The sequence below is a fragment of the Bidens hawaiensis genome, unplaced genomic scaffold (assembly GCF_021521415.1).
Source record: "Bidens hawaiensis isolate Kalapana, Puna unplaced genomic scaffold, B.hawaiensis_p1.1 tig00026908_1, whole genome shotgun sequence".
NCBI lineage: Eukaryota > Viridiplantae > Streptophyta > Magnoliopsida > Asterales > Asteraceae > Bidens > Bidens hawaiensis.
Window position 1 is genome coordinate 267,965 of NW_027494345.1, and position 17,453 is coordinate 285,417.

The 17,453-nt window shown below is 37.0% G+C and overlaps 1 protein-coding gene across 1 annotated transcript; it reads left to right on the top strand.

Moving 5' to 3' along the window:
• Positions 1-9,301: 9,301 nt before the first annotated feature.
• Positions 9,302-13,247, top strand: LOC143574416 (benzaldehyde dehydrogenase, mitochondrial-like). The gene is made up of 11 exons (XM_077059043.1): positions 9,302-9,480; positions 10,788-10,913; positions 11,014-11,156; positions 11,243-11,396; positions 11,489-11,718; positions 11,813-11,902; positions 11,994-12,167; positions 12,240-12,377; positions 12,457-12,594; positions 12,688-12,749; positions 12,829-13,247. Exons 1-11 carry the CDS (start codon positions 9,411-9,413, stop codon positions 13,100-13,102), a joined length of 1,599 nt encoding a protein of 532 aa, XP_076915158.1. The 5' UTR covers positions 9,302-9,410; the 3' UTR covers positions 13,103-13,247.
• The last annotated feature ends 4,206 nt before the right edge of the window (positions 13,248-17,453 follow it).

Sequence of the window (17,453 nt, forward strand, 5' to 3'; positions counted from 1 at the left end):
TCATGTTAAGTTCCTTTTGATCAAAGATATGCTGAAGGCTTTTATGGTCAGTGTAGAGGATACACTTAGTGCCATAAAGGTAGTGTCTCCAGATCTTCAAGGCAAAAACAACTGCACCTAGCTCGAGGTCGTGAGTTGTATAATTCTTTTCATGAACCTTGAGTTGCCTTGATGCGTAAGCGATAACCTTGCCTCGTTGCATAAGAACACAACCGAGACCTTGGTTGGATGCATCGCAATACACGACAAAATCATCATTACCCTCAGGTAGCGCAAGAACAGGAGCTTCACACAACAAACGCTTGAGCGTTAGAAAGGCTTCTTCTTGCTTCGAGCCCCAAATATACGGTTTACCTTTGTGCGTTAGAGCTGTTAAAGGCAAAGCGATCTTCGAAAAGTTCGAAATGAAGCGCCGGTAATAACCAGCTAAGCCCAGAAAGGAACGGATCTCAGAAGGAGAGGATGGCGTAATCCAGTTCTTGATTGCTTCAATCTTGGATGGGTCGACATGAATACCCATCTTGTTTACAACATGACCAAGAAACTGTACTTCATCAGACCAGAATTCACACTTGGAAAGCTTAGCATAGAGTTGTTCAGCTCTAAGCTTTTGCAACACCAACCGAAGATGTTGCTCGTGCTCGGCCTTGGTCTTAGAATACACCAGAACATCATCGATAAACACAATCACGAATTTATCCAAGAAAGGCCTACACACCCGATTCATAAGATCCATGAAAACGGCGGGTGCGTTGGTTAGACCGAAGGACATGACCAAGAATTCAAAATGGCCATAACGAGTTCGAAAAGCAGTCTTCGGAACATCTTCATCGCGGATGCGCAACTGGTGATAACCAGAGCGGAGATCAATCTTCGAGAAACAGGAGGCACCTTGGAGTTGATCAAAGAGGTCGTCAATACGCGGTAAGGGGTACCGGTTTTTAATGGTGAGTTTGTTCAACTCGCGGTAATCAATACACATGCGAAACGATCCATCTTTCTTTTTAACGAACAACACCGGAGCACCCCAGGGCGAAGAGCTAGGGCGAATGAATCCTTTAGCAGTCAACTCTTGAAGTTGGCTGGCCAATTCTTGCATCTCAGCGGGTGCAAGACGGTAAGGAGATTTAGCTACGGGGGAAGCACCAGGGACAAGATCAACACGAAACTCGACTTCACGAGCGGGAGGGATACCAGGAAGATCATCAGGAAAAACTTCAGGGAAATCTCGCACAATCGGGATATCGCGAAGCTTCTTTCCTTCATCGGGTTTAACCACATGGGCTAGAAATGCAATACACTTCTTCCGCATGAGTCTTTGGGCTTCGGCGCAAGACATAAGTTTAAGACCACTGGAGGGTTTTTCGCCGTAGATGTGAAGATCACCATTTTCTCGAGGTATGCGAATCAATTTCTTGGCGCAAATAACTTCGGCGCGATTCTTCGAGAGCCAGTCCATACCAATGATAACATCAAAGCTTCCAAGAGGCATAGGGATGAGGTCGATCAGAAAATCGTTTTCGTTAAGGTTAAGCGTGCAATCTTTAATTACCGAGTTTATTAAAACAGTTTCGCCATTAGCCAATTCAACTGAAAAATCTTCTTTTAAGTTATCGCGCGGTCGCGCAAGCTTCCGCTCAAAGGCGCGAGAGATAAAACTTCTATCGGCGCCAGTATCAAAAAGCATAGATGCATAAAATCCGTTAAGCAAAAATGTACCATTAACTACGTCGTTATTCGCTTGCGCTTGGTGCGCGGTTATGTTAAAAGCTCGTCCACGCGTCACTTGGTTCGAAATCTGGTTCACCGGATTCGCTTGTGTGATTTGCACTTGTAGTCTCGGGCACGCGTTCCGGAAATGACTGGGATCACCGCAGTTAAAGCACGATCTAGGTCGTGGGTTTTGGTAATTTGGCTGTGGGTTCTGCGGGTAGGCTGGTGGTGTTGGCGCAATCGGATTGGAGGGAGGGGTTCTACAGTACTCAACGGAGTGACCTACGCGGCCACATCGGTTACATTGTCGACACGGGACTTGAGGTGGGTGATGAAGTCTACAGGTTGGGCAAAAGGGTTGGTTTCCTGTGTAAGGCTTCTTAGTTGGCGGGGCAGGAAGTGCTGGATTGGTTAAGGCATAGTTGTGGACTACAGGAGGTGCTGGGTAGGTTGACAGTGGGTTAGGCGCGTAAACTGGTTGATAAATTGGTTGCTGGACAATGGGCGGGTTGGTAAGCGCATAGGCTTGTCTGCGCCTACGTTTCTGGTTATGGTTTGAGGGTTCTGGTTTGGTTTCTGTTGGTTCAGGGACAGTCTTGGTGGGTTTGGTCTTCTCAGTTCCCCGCAGGAACAGGGTTCCTGCTCTGACATGGTTGTCGCTGAGCACAGCGGCCAATTCGATGGCGTCAGAGAGGGTAACTGGGTTTCTGGCCCATACAGAATCTTGAATTTCCATGGGGAGACCCCCAAGGAATTTCTCGATGGCTCGGCGGGAAGGGGTAACAAGGTGAGGGACCAGTAAGCTTAGCTCGTGGAAGCGCGTCGCGTACTCGCGCGCTTCACCGCTGTATTGCTTCAAGTTCCAGAATTCTTCCTCCAGGCGCTTAACTTCGTTGGGAGGGCAGAATTCTCGCGTAAGAATTTCCTTGAATTCCTCCCATGTCATGCTAGAAGCAGCCTCTGCGCCACGCGCATGAGCTACTCCATTCCACCATGTAAGCGCTCTGGATTCCAGGACACTGGAAGCATATAGGGTTCGTCTTTCTGAGGGGCATTGGGTATGGAGGAAAGTGTTTTCAATCTTCTCAAGCCATTGGAGCATCACGGTGGCTCCTTCAAGACCTGTGAACTTCGGAGGGTTACCCGCATTAAAGGACTTAATGTTATAACTGGAGGTATTAGCATTGTTTTGGCTCAAAGCTTGGGCTATTGCGGCGGCCATTTCCTGGGAACGTTGCTGTCTACGCATGCGCGAGGCTTCTCTTCTCTGAAATCGGCGAGATAGCGGAGGCATTCTATAAAAGTTTTAAATTTTAGTTAATATCTTGGTTTTAGCGCAAAGTTTTAATCTTATAAAGCTTGGTTTCGCAGAGTTAGATACTATCAAAAGTTAAAGTAAAATAAATGACTTTAAATGCAGACTTAATAAGGGTAACAAATTCGAATCAAGAACCGACAATTCACGTATCACCGTGACTTTCCGAGTTCTCAATTTAAAATAGCTAGTAAACGAGTATTGGAGATTGACGATTCATGTATCACCATGACTTTCCAATCTTCGATATAAAATATACAAGAAAATGAGTATTGGAGGTTGACAATTCATGTATCACCATGACTTTTCAAGTCTCCAACCTCAGAACATAATCGTAAATGGAAATTGAAAATCAACTATTCATGTATCACCATGACTTTTCGGATTTTCAAATTCAACAAACGAATATGTAAGTAAAATCAATAAAAATCGAAATTCAACAAAAATCGAAATATCGCGAAATAAAACATAAAATCATATACTGCGCAAGTGCGAGCATATTCATAAATAACGAGTAATTAACAATAAGCGCGCAAACATGAGATTTCTCTCATGCGCGAGAAGGGACTCTTAGGTATTCTAGGCCGTTACGTCTAACCACCTATCCTAAAGTCAACGAGCTCTGATACCAATCTGTAACACCCCGACCAAAGGCGGATTATACATCGGGGCGCCACATATTGTTTCATTACTCGTGACACTATTGGTGTCAATATTTATTAATACACATTTTATCGCGCACGCGCAGCGAGGAAAATAAAGAACATAAATTAAACATAAATCAATATATTATAAATTATAACATTCAAACAACATTAACTTGTCTTGATACATTTTAATTCTAGGTCCAAAAGTAAAAACGTCCTACGTGTCCACAAGCTCCAAAACAGCTACTGCAAACCTGAACATGTGTTAAAATAAACGTCAAACACTTGCGTGTTGGTGAGAAATCAAGTTTAATAGATAATCATAGATAATCACAGTAAATCTGCGCGCAACACGTGTATGTCTAGAGTTTAACAAGGGTGTAATCAGATTGTGATCAAGCCTAAGATAGTTCATAGATCATAGTTCAATCCATGCTCCCAATTGAGCATAAAAACGAGAAAACATCTGTGCAAGTGTAAACCAAGAAAACCGTAAACGATAGGTCTCCCGTGTTCAACTAATGGTACCAACGGAACTGCGGAATAGGCCGAACAAAGCGGTTAATGATACACACATACAAATAAACAGCCAAGTAAACGTCCTCAACACATGGGATACTGCGCGACTAAAGTTCATAAACAAGTTTAAGACTCAAGTTTTGTATGAACACATGAACATCCCAAAGCATTTAAAATAAAAAGGGATTAGATACGAGATAACTCACTTGATAAACGATGCGGTGTAAGATAAAGCAAGAACCAACTTTAAACAAGCACAAGTTAACCTATAAATAAGATTATTGTTTTTAATGATTTGTTTTAAGTCTTGATTATAAGTTAGCATAATTAATAAGTAAATTATAATATATATTACCGGAAAAGCAGGAAGAACAAGGAGGAAGACGGAGGCAGAGAGGAAGACGGCAGAGAGAGCAAGGAGCAAGAGAACAGGAGAGATTAAGTGTTTTGTGTGTGATGTGTTATGAAATATTATTATTTATAGAGAAACCCTAGGAGACATAATCCCTAGAAAAAGGGGAAAAGATCTCAAAAAGTAAAAGAAAAGATATCAACGGTAAAAAGTTCTGAAAAGTAAAGATATCAAAAGATATGGCAGCTGCAGGGGGCAAGATAAAGCTGTCAGGGAACAGTAACAGGCATGGGCGGTTCAGATAAAGGTACTGGTCAAGCATGGCAAAAGCAGATCTCAAAAGATAATGTCAGTCACTTTTTCTACCAACCAATGGGGGTTGGTACGCATGCTGCGCCGAAAGTAACTATTCAGACATTAGATAGGTTAGGTCAACAGCACAGAAGATAAGACAACACAAAAGCAAACGGCTAGATTTAAACAGAAGATACAAGGGTTAAGCGCGGGAAGGCTGAGTGCGCGAGCGCGAAGGCTGGCACAACAATCCTTAGCGCACTGCGGGAAGAATCACATCCTTAGCGTGCTGCGTGAAGAACTAGAATTCTAAGCGCATCGCGGGAAGAACATACATTCTTAGCGCATTGCGGGAAGAACATACATTCTTAGCGCATTGCGGGAAGAACATGCATTCTTAGCGCGCTGCGAGAAGAGTTCTCTTCACGCATCGCAGGAACAAGATGTCTTCACGCAGGCTTCCATGTAAGGAGTCTGGCGCGTGGAGCTGCGCAGACAACCTTAGGCGGGAAGGAACAAAGGACAAGCAAAGAGGAGGGAAACAAGGCGGAAAGAGAGAAGGAGAGGGAGGGGACGGCGGAAAGAAAGAGAGAGAAAAAGGCGGGAAGGAAATATATATTATTATTATTAAAAGTAAAATATAAGTATAAATAAATATTAAATCATAAAAGAAAGAGATCGGGTCAGAGAAACGGGTACCTGGGTCGGGTCGGATCGGGGCAGATGTCACAACCCCACTCAGGCCAACTATGTTGACATGATCGGGATCCATGCTGGCATCCGAGTTTGGCTTGGCATTCCCGGTAAAACCTAGTTGGCTCACCCCGCCCGAATGCACAACAAGTTTTAATGCTCTGGTAAAATCTGGTCAGAATCAGGATTCGAACCCGAGACATCCGGGTCATCCATCATATTCCTGGCCATTGGGGCAAGCCCCGTTGGTTTTTCAACTTAGGAGTTAATGCTTAAAATTAAATTGTTTATTAGATAGATAATTTATTTATAAAAATTGTATACTTGGTATCCAATGAAAATAACCTAGTTAAACGACATGTGAAAAAAATGTGTTGCTTTAATAGTATAGTAAGATATTATGAATAATAGTTATATATATAATAGTTAATTACATGGATGGTTTATGTGATAATCATATGTTGCAAATTTGGTTGCTAATTTGCAAATGTTATATCCATGCTTTCCAAAACTTTGAAGCAGTAACGATTGTGGTCTCTAAAATGGATGGACGTTAGTTTTTTTTTTTCTTTTTGGGTTAAGTTAATGTGAAATAACTAACATTTGTGTTTCTAAATGCAAGGACGTTAGTTTGTATATTTTTTTAAAGTTAATATGAAAGGACTAAACTCCTTAACTAGAAACAAAAATAAATTAATTAATAAACATGTGGACTCACGTTTTATAAATTTATTTAAAAAAATAAATAAGTAGGTAGTTGGTTAAGGATAGTGGTGGCCCTATTTCCAAATTTTATTTTATTGCTTTTAACTTACTGTCTTTTAGCATAGTATTTTAGTATACGCATTTAACTGGAAAACCAACACCAGTCCATATTACGGACCGCGCATGTTATGTTTCGAGCTTTTGTAGAGTAGAAGTGCAAATTTTGTAAGTCAGAGCATTCTCATCCTATTCTTCAAATTTATGTGAAAGAAGTTTGCAAATTATAGGATGAGGTTTTGAGCGGTTGTGAGTGTAAAGTTTAGGATGAAGAGAGAAAATATAGTGATTTTTCGTAAATTTGGGGAAACAAAATTTATCCATATTTATTTTTTAATATTTGTTGAATTGGTTATGAGTAGAGGGAAAAGAAAAATGTAATGATAAAAGCATAAAAATATTATTTAATTGAACAAGAGAGAGAAATGTAATGTTTGTTAGTGTGATTATAGAGATGGGGATGAATGATGTGTTTAGATTTGATAATTCATGCACCTACAACAAAGATTTCCGTGTAATTTTTATTGGACGACAAGCTACAGTGTTTTTAAAAGTTAAACGACACCAATTTTTCTAAATTTATTCAATGGCAACTTGCCAAGTGATTGAATGTTGGATTTCCCACCGAAAAGAATAAGCCTCTGCCACTAAAACAACCACTCAAGTGATATATGTAATATATGTAAATATCTCTTTATATTACATATCATAATTGTATATGTTATTTTTCATATTGGACGTATTATGAACATTAATTGCTCATACAATAGGTACTTAAACTAATTTTGTTTAACATTAATTTTTGTCATTTATAAGATTTGAACTCAAAACCATCCAAACCTCTTCATATTTTAAAGGTTGTATCTTTATGGTCTTTTTACAACCAATCTACAAGGATTTAGTTTTATATAATTCATAAATATGAAGAGGTTGTATTTTTGAATCAAACTACTTAAAACAATTCATTTAATTATCAATAATTGCTGTTAAAAAATTTATATTACAGTAATTACAAAAATCCAAGTGAATTATATACCTTTCATGAAATATAAACAATATCATTAAAATTATTTCATTTATATTATTAAATAGGGTAAAGTTAAAATACAAATTACAGTAAAAATGAGAAGGGTGAGAAGTAATCCAGTTCATTGATCTTATATTTGAATGACTGAGATTAATTTAAGAAATAAAAATTGATGGAAAAGACATGAAGGTAATAACCCACATTTGTTTACTTTCTCTCTCCACATGCAAGACACATGCTAATTCCCCCTATCATTCCTAATTGTCCATAACTTTTTTATACGACATTATTTTTTTAAAAAAATTCACCATAATAATAAGCGTTTTTTTATCTTTAATATGAGTATCATATTGTTATATAAAAATAAAAAAAATTAATGGGTTTTTTAATTGTGTTTTTTTGTTGTTCATTGCGTTATTGTGTAATATGTTGTTTCCATTGTGTTTTACGTTTCAAGTCATTGTGTTATATATATTCACTAATGTGTCTTAAGTTTTAGGCCATTGTGTTATACGTATTCACCATTGTGTCTTACGATTTAGGTCATTGTGTTATGCTTATTCATCATTGTGTTTTACGTTTCAAGTTATTGTGTAACATGTATTAATTATTGTGTTTTATGTATTAGATAATTTGTTGTTATTTTATCATTATTTTTACATATTGTTACACAATGGTGTTATTAGTATTTAAAAAAACATAATGATGAGTTAAAAGACACAATGACGAAAAAACACAATGATAAGCGAAAAGACACGATGATGTGCGAAAAGACACAATAGTGTGCGAAAAGATACAATGGCGAAAAAGGACGCAATCGTGTGCGAAAAGACACAATGATGTTCGAAAAGACATAATGATGTGCGAAAAAAGACACAATGGTGTGCGAAAAGACACAATGGCGAAAAAAGACACAACGGTGTGTGAAAAGACACAATAACGAAAAAATACACAATGGTGTGCGAAAAGACACAATGACGAAAAAAGACACAATGATAAGCGAAAACACAAAATGGTGCGCGAAAAGACACAATGGTGTGTGAAAAGACACAATGACGAAAAAAGACACAATTATAAGCGAAAAGACACAATGGTGTGCGAAAAGACACAATGACGAAAAAAGACACAATGATAAGCGAAAAGACACAATGGTATGCGAAAAGACACAATGACGAAAAAATACACAATTACAAGCGAAAAGACATAATGGTGTGCGAAAAGATACAATGATGTGTGAAAAGACACAATGACGAAAAAAAACACAATGATAAGCGAAAAGACACAATGACGAAAAAAGACACAATTATAAGCGAAAAGACACAATGGTGTGTGAAAAGACACAATGACGAAAAAAACACAATGATAAGCGAAAAGACACAATGACGAAAAAAGACACAATGATAAGCGAAAGACACAATGGTGTGCGAAAAGACACAATGATGTGATTTTTGTTTTAAATTTTATATAACAAAAATCATACTTATATTAAAGATATAAAAACGCTTGTTATTATGATGAATTTTTTTTGAAAAAAAATATCATACGAAAAAGTTATAAACGTTCTAAAATGATGAGGGTATTAGCATGTGTCTTGCATGTGGAGAGAGAAAATATGTACAATTACCTTTATACCATTTTTCCTTTGGTCCCACTTGACACATGTCAATCATTTATGGCTTCTCACATTTCTCATTTTTATTATCTTTTGTAGTATAACTTGACCCTATTAAATAGGACTTTAATAATTTTTTAAACAATAAAACTAATTTTCCAATGGTGTGGAAATATGATCTCCGTTATGGGCCTCATGGCCATAATATTCAAGCTGTATATTGTCGACTACTTATTAATTTATTATTATTATACGTGAAAGGATGGCACAGTATTGAAGCTGTACACTCAACGCTGATATTATGCACAACCTTTTATAGTTGCTTTTCATCCAATATCATCTCTATTAGTATTCTGTGATTATTATTATTATCATTATCCTGACCAGGTGCATACTCAGCACCTTTGACAATCACTCTTACCAAACTCAACACTATAGTAGCCAGCCACCCTCTGATCTCTTCAGAATTAATCATCATGGCTGCTGCTCGGAGAATGTCATCGCTGCTTTCATCTTCTTACGCTCCATCTCTCTTACGTTCGATCGGTAAAACTCGGACGTTTTATATTTTATTATTCACTTTTATTTATTCAGATCGTACGATTACTGATTTGTTTTTATTTTATTTTCTGTTATGTCTATTTTGAGTAGTTTGATTCCGACCTTTTTGATACGGAGATTGATAATAGATCATCATTTTAAGTCAATTCAAATACGCCTAATTATAGTATCATCTATAGAGTCTCACCTAATTGATATAAGTGATTTTATTATAGCTAGTTGGAAAACATGTGGATTTTATTTATTTATTTATTAGTTAATAAGGAGTTCGAGTTCATCTCTGGTTATACTGACTCATGGTCGTTGTGATTATGGTTAGATGAGTTTGTAATAAGTTTTTTGAGTTATATTTTTCTGGTTATAAGACTGAGAGTTTTTCAATCCTAATTCATTGTGTGCGTTTTACATTTTGGTGACTTATATCAATTCCTTCCTGAGTACTCCGGTACCGGGAATACTTACTAATTATAGGACAATCTGATATATCTAGTAATTTGAGAGTTGGATATGAAGCAGACTGTCGTTTGTGGTGCCAATTTTTGATATGTGTGTTCGGTGTGTATATTGATTCAGAATTATATGTTTTTTTATGTTATCTATGGTTTGAAAGTTAAATTATATTAAAAATAGTTCCAATTACAATAAAGAGGCAGGTAAGCGGGCAACAAGCTGCGCCGCCACCCCCTTTTGAATGGCAAAACCGATCCTACTTAAAACAAAGTTATCGTTCTTCGGCGTCGATGAGTTACTGTGCACGACCCGCTGAACTCTTTTTAGAAACGCAACAGCATCGGGGGCAAGAGACCCAAATGTGTCAAAAGCAAAAGGAATGAAGGCGTGTTGATTCTCCACACACGCCTTCTCGTGCTTAGCAATTTTTCCTGCTTCTGCCTTTAGCACGGCATGCCTAGCAACAAACCCGGTGTCCCTAAGCCCAACAAGAGGGGACACCCCAGTAAGGTCCACACAAGCATGCTTCCCCCCCGCCCATCCAAACACAAGAATGTCCGCTGGTCGGAGAGTAGACCTTCCTTCACGTGGATCCGACAAGAAATTCACAGGAGCCTCTTTTCTTGCCGAGATTCCCGCCCGTTTTAACACATCACAAAGGATATCTCTGACCAAATCATGTCTATATTTGAACCCAGGGAGTTTTTTGAAAGTTGAAACTATTTTGTGTTTCTGATAGTAGGTGTAACCAATTGTATTTGTGTTTGTTTTATGAACATGTGTTGAATAATCTCATCTTTTGCATACTGTTATTGACTTTGACCATCAACTGCATAATTCAGGCAGAGGCACTGCAATCAGTAGGTTTAGTACAGCTGCTGCTGCTTTAGAGGAACCGATAACTCCACCTGTAAAGGTTGAACTTACCAAGCTCCTCATCAATGGACAATTTGTGGATGCAGCATCAGGTAACTAAAAGTCTAAAACTCATACGAATGATAATAATAATAATAATAATAATAATAATAAGATGTTGTTAAGTACTGAAATTGACCATCTTTGATACAGGGAAGACTTTTCCAACCCTGGATCCAAGAACAGGGCAAGTGATCGCCAATGTTGCTGAAGGAGATGCAGAAGATATTAACCGTGCAGTATCTGCAGCACGCAAAGCATTCGATGAAGGCCCTTGGCCTAGAATGACTGCCTATGTAAGCTTTGTTCTTTAGCTCGCAGCCTCTTCTTTCCATTAAATCTTTTCTTGCTGCTTCATTTTATTCTTTTTTTATATTAACAGGAAAGATCTAAAGTACTGTTGAGATTTGCTGATTTGGTTGAGAAGCATGCTGATGAAATAACAGCTCTTGAAGTTTGGGACAACGGGAAGACGTATGAACAGACAGCATCAGACGAGATACCACTGTTCGTTCGTCTGTTTCGTTATTATGCTGGTAAGCAGTGGTGGATGTAGAAATATTGGTACTTATATAAGTTTTTTAACTTGAAAGTTAACTATCTTCGTTCTGTTGCTACTGTTTCATAGGCTGGGCTGATAAGATCCACGGGCTCACGATTCAGGCTGACGGGCCTCATCATGTTGAGACCCTGCATGAGCCGATTGGTGTTGCAGGCCAAATCATTCCATGGAATTTCCCTCTTTTAATGTATTCCTGGAAAGTGGGGCCTGCATTAGCATGCGGTAATACTGTTGTACTTAAAACCGCTGAACAGACTCCATTGTCTGCCCTCTATGTGTCAAAGCTTTTCCATGAGGTAATATTAACATAATTTTAATAGTTAACATCAAAACTTGTTGAAGTAATATCCAATAACTAATGTCTATTCTCATCTTAAATGTTGGTAACAGGCAGGACTTCCTCCTGGTGTGCTGAATATTGTGTCTGGTTATGGCCCAACTGCTGGTGCAGCTCTTGCTAGCCATATGGATGTGGATAAGGTTGGTTTAAGGATAGAATTTAGTAGCCGTCAAATCATATTTACGGTTACAAGTTACATGAATGTAAACTTTTTGAATAAACCTTTTGTAGCTTGCTTTCACGGGATCCACTGAGACTGGTAAAATCGTTCTTGGATTGGCTGCAAAAAGCAACTTAAAACCAGTGACTTTAGAACTTGGTGGGAAATCACCTTTCATTGTGTGTGAGGACGCCAATGTTGATGAAGCTGTTGATCTGGCACACAATGCTCTATTCTTCAATCAGGTTTATTTATCGCCGTCTTAATTTTGTGTAATATCATAGAAATAAACTTAACGATTTGGTTTTCATTTGCAGGGCCAATGTTGTTGCGCTGGATCGCGTACATTTGTACATGAACGTGTTTATGATGAGTTTGTAGAGAAAGCAAAGGCCCGTGCTCTAAAACGTGTGGTTGGTGATCCTTTTAAAAAGGGTGTTGAACAAGGCCCTCAGGTATGAGATGCTAATAATTACTCAAAAACAAAAATGTCACAAATTTAATTTTCTTTTGTGATTATTGTCCAAACTACAGGTTGATTCTGAACAATTTGATAAGATCTTGAAGTATATTAGATCCGGTATTCACAGTGGTGCTACCCTTGAAACTGGAGGCCAAAGATTCGGCCCAAATGGATATTATATCCAACCAACTGTTTTCTCAAATGTTCAGGTAACATGTTCAATCACCACTCAAACAAAAAGCCGACATTTTTATTTATTATTAATCAAACTTAACTAATTTTTTTCTGCTTATTTCAAACAGGATGACATGTTAATAGCCAAAGATGAAATCTTTGGACCGGTGCAGTCAATTCTGAAATTCAAGTGAGCTTTGAAGCATCTCTGATAATATTATTTTAATTTAATCGTTCACATTTATTAATTGGTTTTCTTTATAATACAGAGATATCAATGAGGTGATCCGGAGGGCAAATGCAACCGACTTTGGGCTAGCTGCTGGTGTTTTTACACAAAATCTTGATAACGCTAATAGATTAACCCGAGCATTGAAAGCAGGAACAGTGTGGATCAACTGTTTTGATATTTTCGATGCTGCAATTCCGTTTGGTGGTTACAAGATGAGCGGGCATGGTAGAGAGAAGGGAATTTACAGCCTAAATAACTACCTGCAAGTTAAAGCTGTTGTTACTAAACTCAAGAATCCAGCATGGCTTTAGTTCTCTTAAGTTTGTCTCTCCATAGTCCATATCATGTATTGACCTGTCTTTATAAATATTGTGGAGATTTTAATAATTATGTTATCTTATGTGCAAGATAATGAAATAATGAACCCATTTTAGCTATCACCTTCTGGACTAATTATTAGTTTATCATTGTTAAATGACATAATGGGGTGCATCAAAGTAGTTAACTTTCTATGGTTCTCTGTTTACTCTTACGAGAGATTTTAACTATGTAACTCGTTTATGAGTTTATTAAGTGTCCGTCAAGTTAGCTAGCTTCCGCCACTGCTTCTTTGCAGGGCGGCTCAATGCCACAATTTTAAATTTATATAGTACAGATTTGTGTTATAATATATATAGTACACATCATTTGGTTCCCCGTTATCTAATATAAATCTATACTATATATAAAGCATGAGTCAGGGATCTCTTAAATTTTAAGAGGTACCAAATTTATTGCTTTTAATACAAACTATAATGCATGAAGTTAAGACATTTTAAGGGCAATTTAGTATTTTGACAATTTTGTCTTTTAGCAAAAGCAAAGACATATTACGGTTGATTTTAAGTTATTAAAAATTAATTACAAGTTTGGCAATTTAACTTTAATAAAATTTTGTTAATCTATATAATAGTTACATATATACCATTTATTTTAAACCAACTACCCCGACGACGTTTAAAACATTTATAACTTTTTCATATGCTAATATTTTTTTAAAAACATTATACCATAAAAACGAGTATTTTATTCTCTTTAATTTGATTATAGTATTGCTATACTTTTTTCATTTTAAAACTTAACGTTTTACGTGATTACCATTAAAGACCGGCAAACGAATCGGGCGGGCTCGGGCGTTCGGGTCATGGGTCTAAAAGGTTAACACATGGAATGAGTCGATACAAAAAAGGTTAATTTGGTTTAAGGTCGGGACGGGTTTGGGTTGAAAAGGGTCAAGTCATAACGAATTTCGGGTTAGAACAATGTCAAACGAAACGGGTTGCCGATCAAGACGAGTTCAATGTAGTGTTACGTGCGCACCGACACCTAATTGTGCGCGCACAATTGTTGTGTGACATGCTTACGAACACCGGTTAAGATTCCAATGCCGCAATACGAACATACCATCTCCGGGTTACGTCGTACTATTGTGAAGTCACGCACATACAGAAACGGTAACCCCGGTTACGCATTCGATGACATGTTTGCGTGCATACCTCGTCGCATCGCGCGGGCACACAACTAGTACTTTTCAAAAGCTGGGATGGGGGAGTTGTTTAAAGAAAACTATTAGAAAAAAATGGAGTTCAATACGAATTTGTCCAAACGTAACAATATTAAAATGGAGTTCAATTACGAAAAAAAAAATGGAGTTCAATTACCCATTTGTTAAAACGAAAAAAAAAATAAGTAGATGGCATTTTGTGATTGTTTAGATGTGTAAATAACTAAATATGAATTGTCCAAACGTAACTATATTAAAATTTGAGCGGTTTTATAAGAGAGTAGAGTATGCACGCTATATGATTTTATCCACATGTTCATTGGACTACTTCTCATTTACACAATTTTCATTACATGATCTAATATAATATATGAGTTAATTACATGGATGGTCACGTAATTACACACATTGCATTGCATGTGTTCCCACATTTTGATAGTTACACTTGTAGTCTCGACTTTCGACTCAAAGCAACACAAATTGTTTCTAGGGTAGATGGATGTTAGCTTTTCCTGTGAAGTTTTTAACAATTGAGCAAATCGTCTATTATTTAAATTAAATATCAAAATAAAAGTAAAACCCTTCTACACAAGTAATAGAATCTAGTGAGTTTGGTGTCCCTTCCACCACATGAACGAGGGTCCGACATATCTTATTTCGCAACGCTTATCGGAGATTCCTAAAAATAATCCTCGCTCCGCCTCATTTAGTTTACCATTTATGAAAAAAATTAACAATAAATAAACGATATTAAAACTTTAGTGGTTTTGTAAATAGCAAAAAAAAGTCTTAATTACTTAGACGAAACAGTATTGAAACGTGGTAATATTTTATGATTATGATTTTACCATATTCATTGGACTGATTCTCATTACACAATTCTCATAACCATACAATTAGGACTATCATTTTATCCGTAACCCAAAACCGACCTGAGTACAACTTGAATTAATATGTGCCAAGTACCGAGTACTTTTTAATGGGTTTAGGGTAAACCCGAATAACCCTTTGTATTTAATTATTAGATCTCACGCCTTAACATATTCAATAAATATCGTCGCCTATCCAAATGATGGGTCATACATGAAAAAATGTAAAAAAAATAAAATAAAGATCATATTAGTTTTGAGATATCATGTGGTTCATATAGAATAAAATTTCATATTACATCATGCTAGTTTTGTCATATAGCATGTTTTATAAAAAAATATATAAATATTGCCCAAGTTACCTTATATATAGAAAATGAAATACGTGTTATGCTGCGACTATACGTATCTTTTAACAAGAAAAAACATTTCATCTTTGACCAGTGTTAACGTGGCTCACCTTTTATTAGTTCTAAAGTGACTTGTTAAAGGATTGTGTATTTTGGATTATGTGGTTTACTACATAATCCACTACTAATGATATTCCCCTTTCAGTTTACTACATGCCCGTTAAAATATATCTTTTGTAAACATTACTTCATTAAGAAGTAACATTTTATGAAAACTTGTTTATAAATGTTTATAAATATGTTCAAGGTTAAAGGCCATAGCCTTGATTGATATCTAAGATATAACTTAAACGAAATTCCTACCTTAACACGGATACTTGGAATGATAATAAGAAAAGAAACTTGACGGTAGGATCTTGCTTTAACTCGCTTAAGTGTTTAATAACTTGATTATTGCTCCTAAACTTGCACAAACTTTGTGTACGGAATGTCGGCTTGTCACGGCAATCGGGCTCGTTCTCCTAAGTTAACTATGTGAAAGTAGAGTGTGTTTTTGGATGAGAATGCCTCATACCCGTCACCCTCTTTTATAGGCGAATTCAGTGACCCATCGCGATACGCGATGGGTTTCTCTTTACCCAGTCGCGTATTGCGACGCCGCCTTACCAAATTATGACACGTGGCCTGTCAAAACGTGCCACGTTTTGACACGTGGTTGGACACGTATACCCGTTACTTCACGTGGACATCGCGCTACGCGATGGTCCTATAGGTTTGAGCCATCACGTATCGCAACGCCGCCTAAATCTGGGTCCAAGTACAAGTCCATCGCTATACGCGTTGGGCCTTAAGGGTAACCCGTCGCGTATCGCGATGAGTGTAAATTTTCAGAATTTCAAGTTTAGCCCCTATACTTTATAAATTAGTTATTTTTGGTTAAATCCTATTGGGGTATTTTACGTGGTTTTACAGGTTCTTCGGGGGCAAAGTTTAAATCTATACCCAAAATCCAATCCAAATCTTTCACGGTTTCTTCGGGTGCAGGTTTTTTCGGTTTGGGTTAATCGAGTTTCGAGTATCATAGGAAAAAAAAACTACATTGCTAGATTTAAATACAAAACATTCTTCTTTACCCATAATGTAAGTAAATTAAGAATAAAGCAAAATTAAACCAATAAATCATCCTAAAAAGGTAAAAATTTAACAAAGTTCAGCCATAATAAACAAAACCGAGATAATCATCTTTAGTATGCCGTGATTAGGATATTGGATTATAGTTGCTTTTAGTCATATATTGAAACATTAATAAACAATAAACAATTGATTAATAATAGGTGGAATGAGAACAATTAACTTGGACTAAATCCTGACAACATCAACGGCTAAGGTTTGGCCTATAATACCTAAAAGTATATATGGTTTTAAAACTAAAAGTTTATTTGGGTTTTTCAGGTTGACCCGAAACATAGAATTTAGACCCAAGAACCAACCCGAATTACTTCGGTTTGGGTTCGGGTTAACTTTTTCTCGGGTTCAATTTTCTCAGGTCGGATCGATTCGGGTACGGTTTTTCTCGGGTTGAGTTTCGAGTAGAAGTGACATCCCTGGAAAAAACTATTAGCTTTCAGATTTTGCCTAATTAGTTCTCTTAAATCTGTTTTACCCTTTACTGTTTAAAGAGGATATACCATTAATTTAACTCAATATTGAATATACGCTTGTGCATAGTGATTCAATTACACATACTCAAAACCAAATAAAAAGGAATGAAAGAGATCAAATAGACAAACTAAATTGAAGACATGAGCGATGCAAGGAAAATACCAAATAACAATCGAGATTCAGGGTCAAGGGTCAAGTTATTCTATAAAGGAGAACAAAAATAAGAATGATGAGAAGG

Bases quoted from the DNA above. Each gene is read 5' to 3' on its own strand.
- LOC143574416 (XM_077059043.1), top strand. From the start codon at position 9,411: ATGGCTGCTGCTCGGAGAATGTCATCGCTGCTTTCATCTTCTTACGCT. The intron at 11,397-11,488 runs GTAAGCAGTGGT...ACTGTTTCATAG, and splicing joins TCTGTTTCGTTATTATGCTG to GCTGGGCTGATAAGATCCAC. The intron at 11,719-11,812 runs GTAATATTAACA...TGTTGGTAACAG, and splicing joins TGTCAAAGCTTTTCCATGAG to GCAGGACTTCCTCCTGGTGT.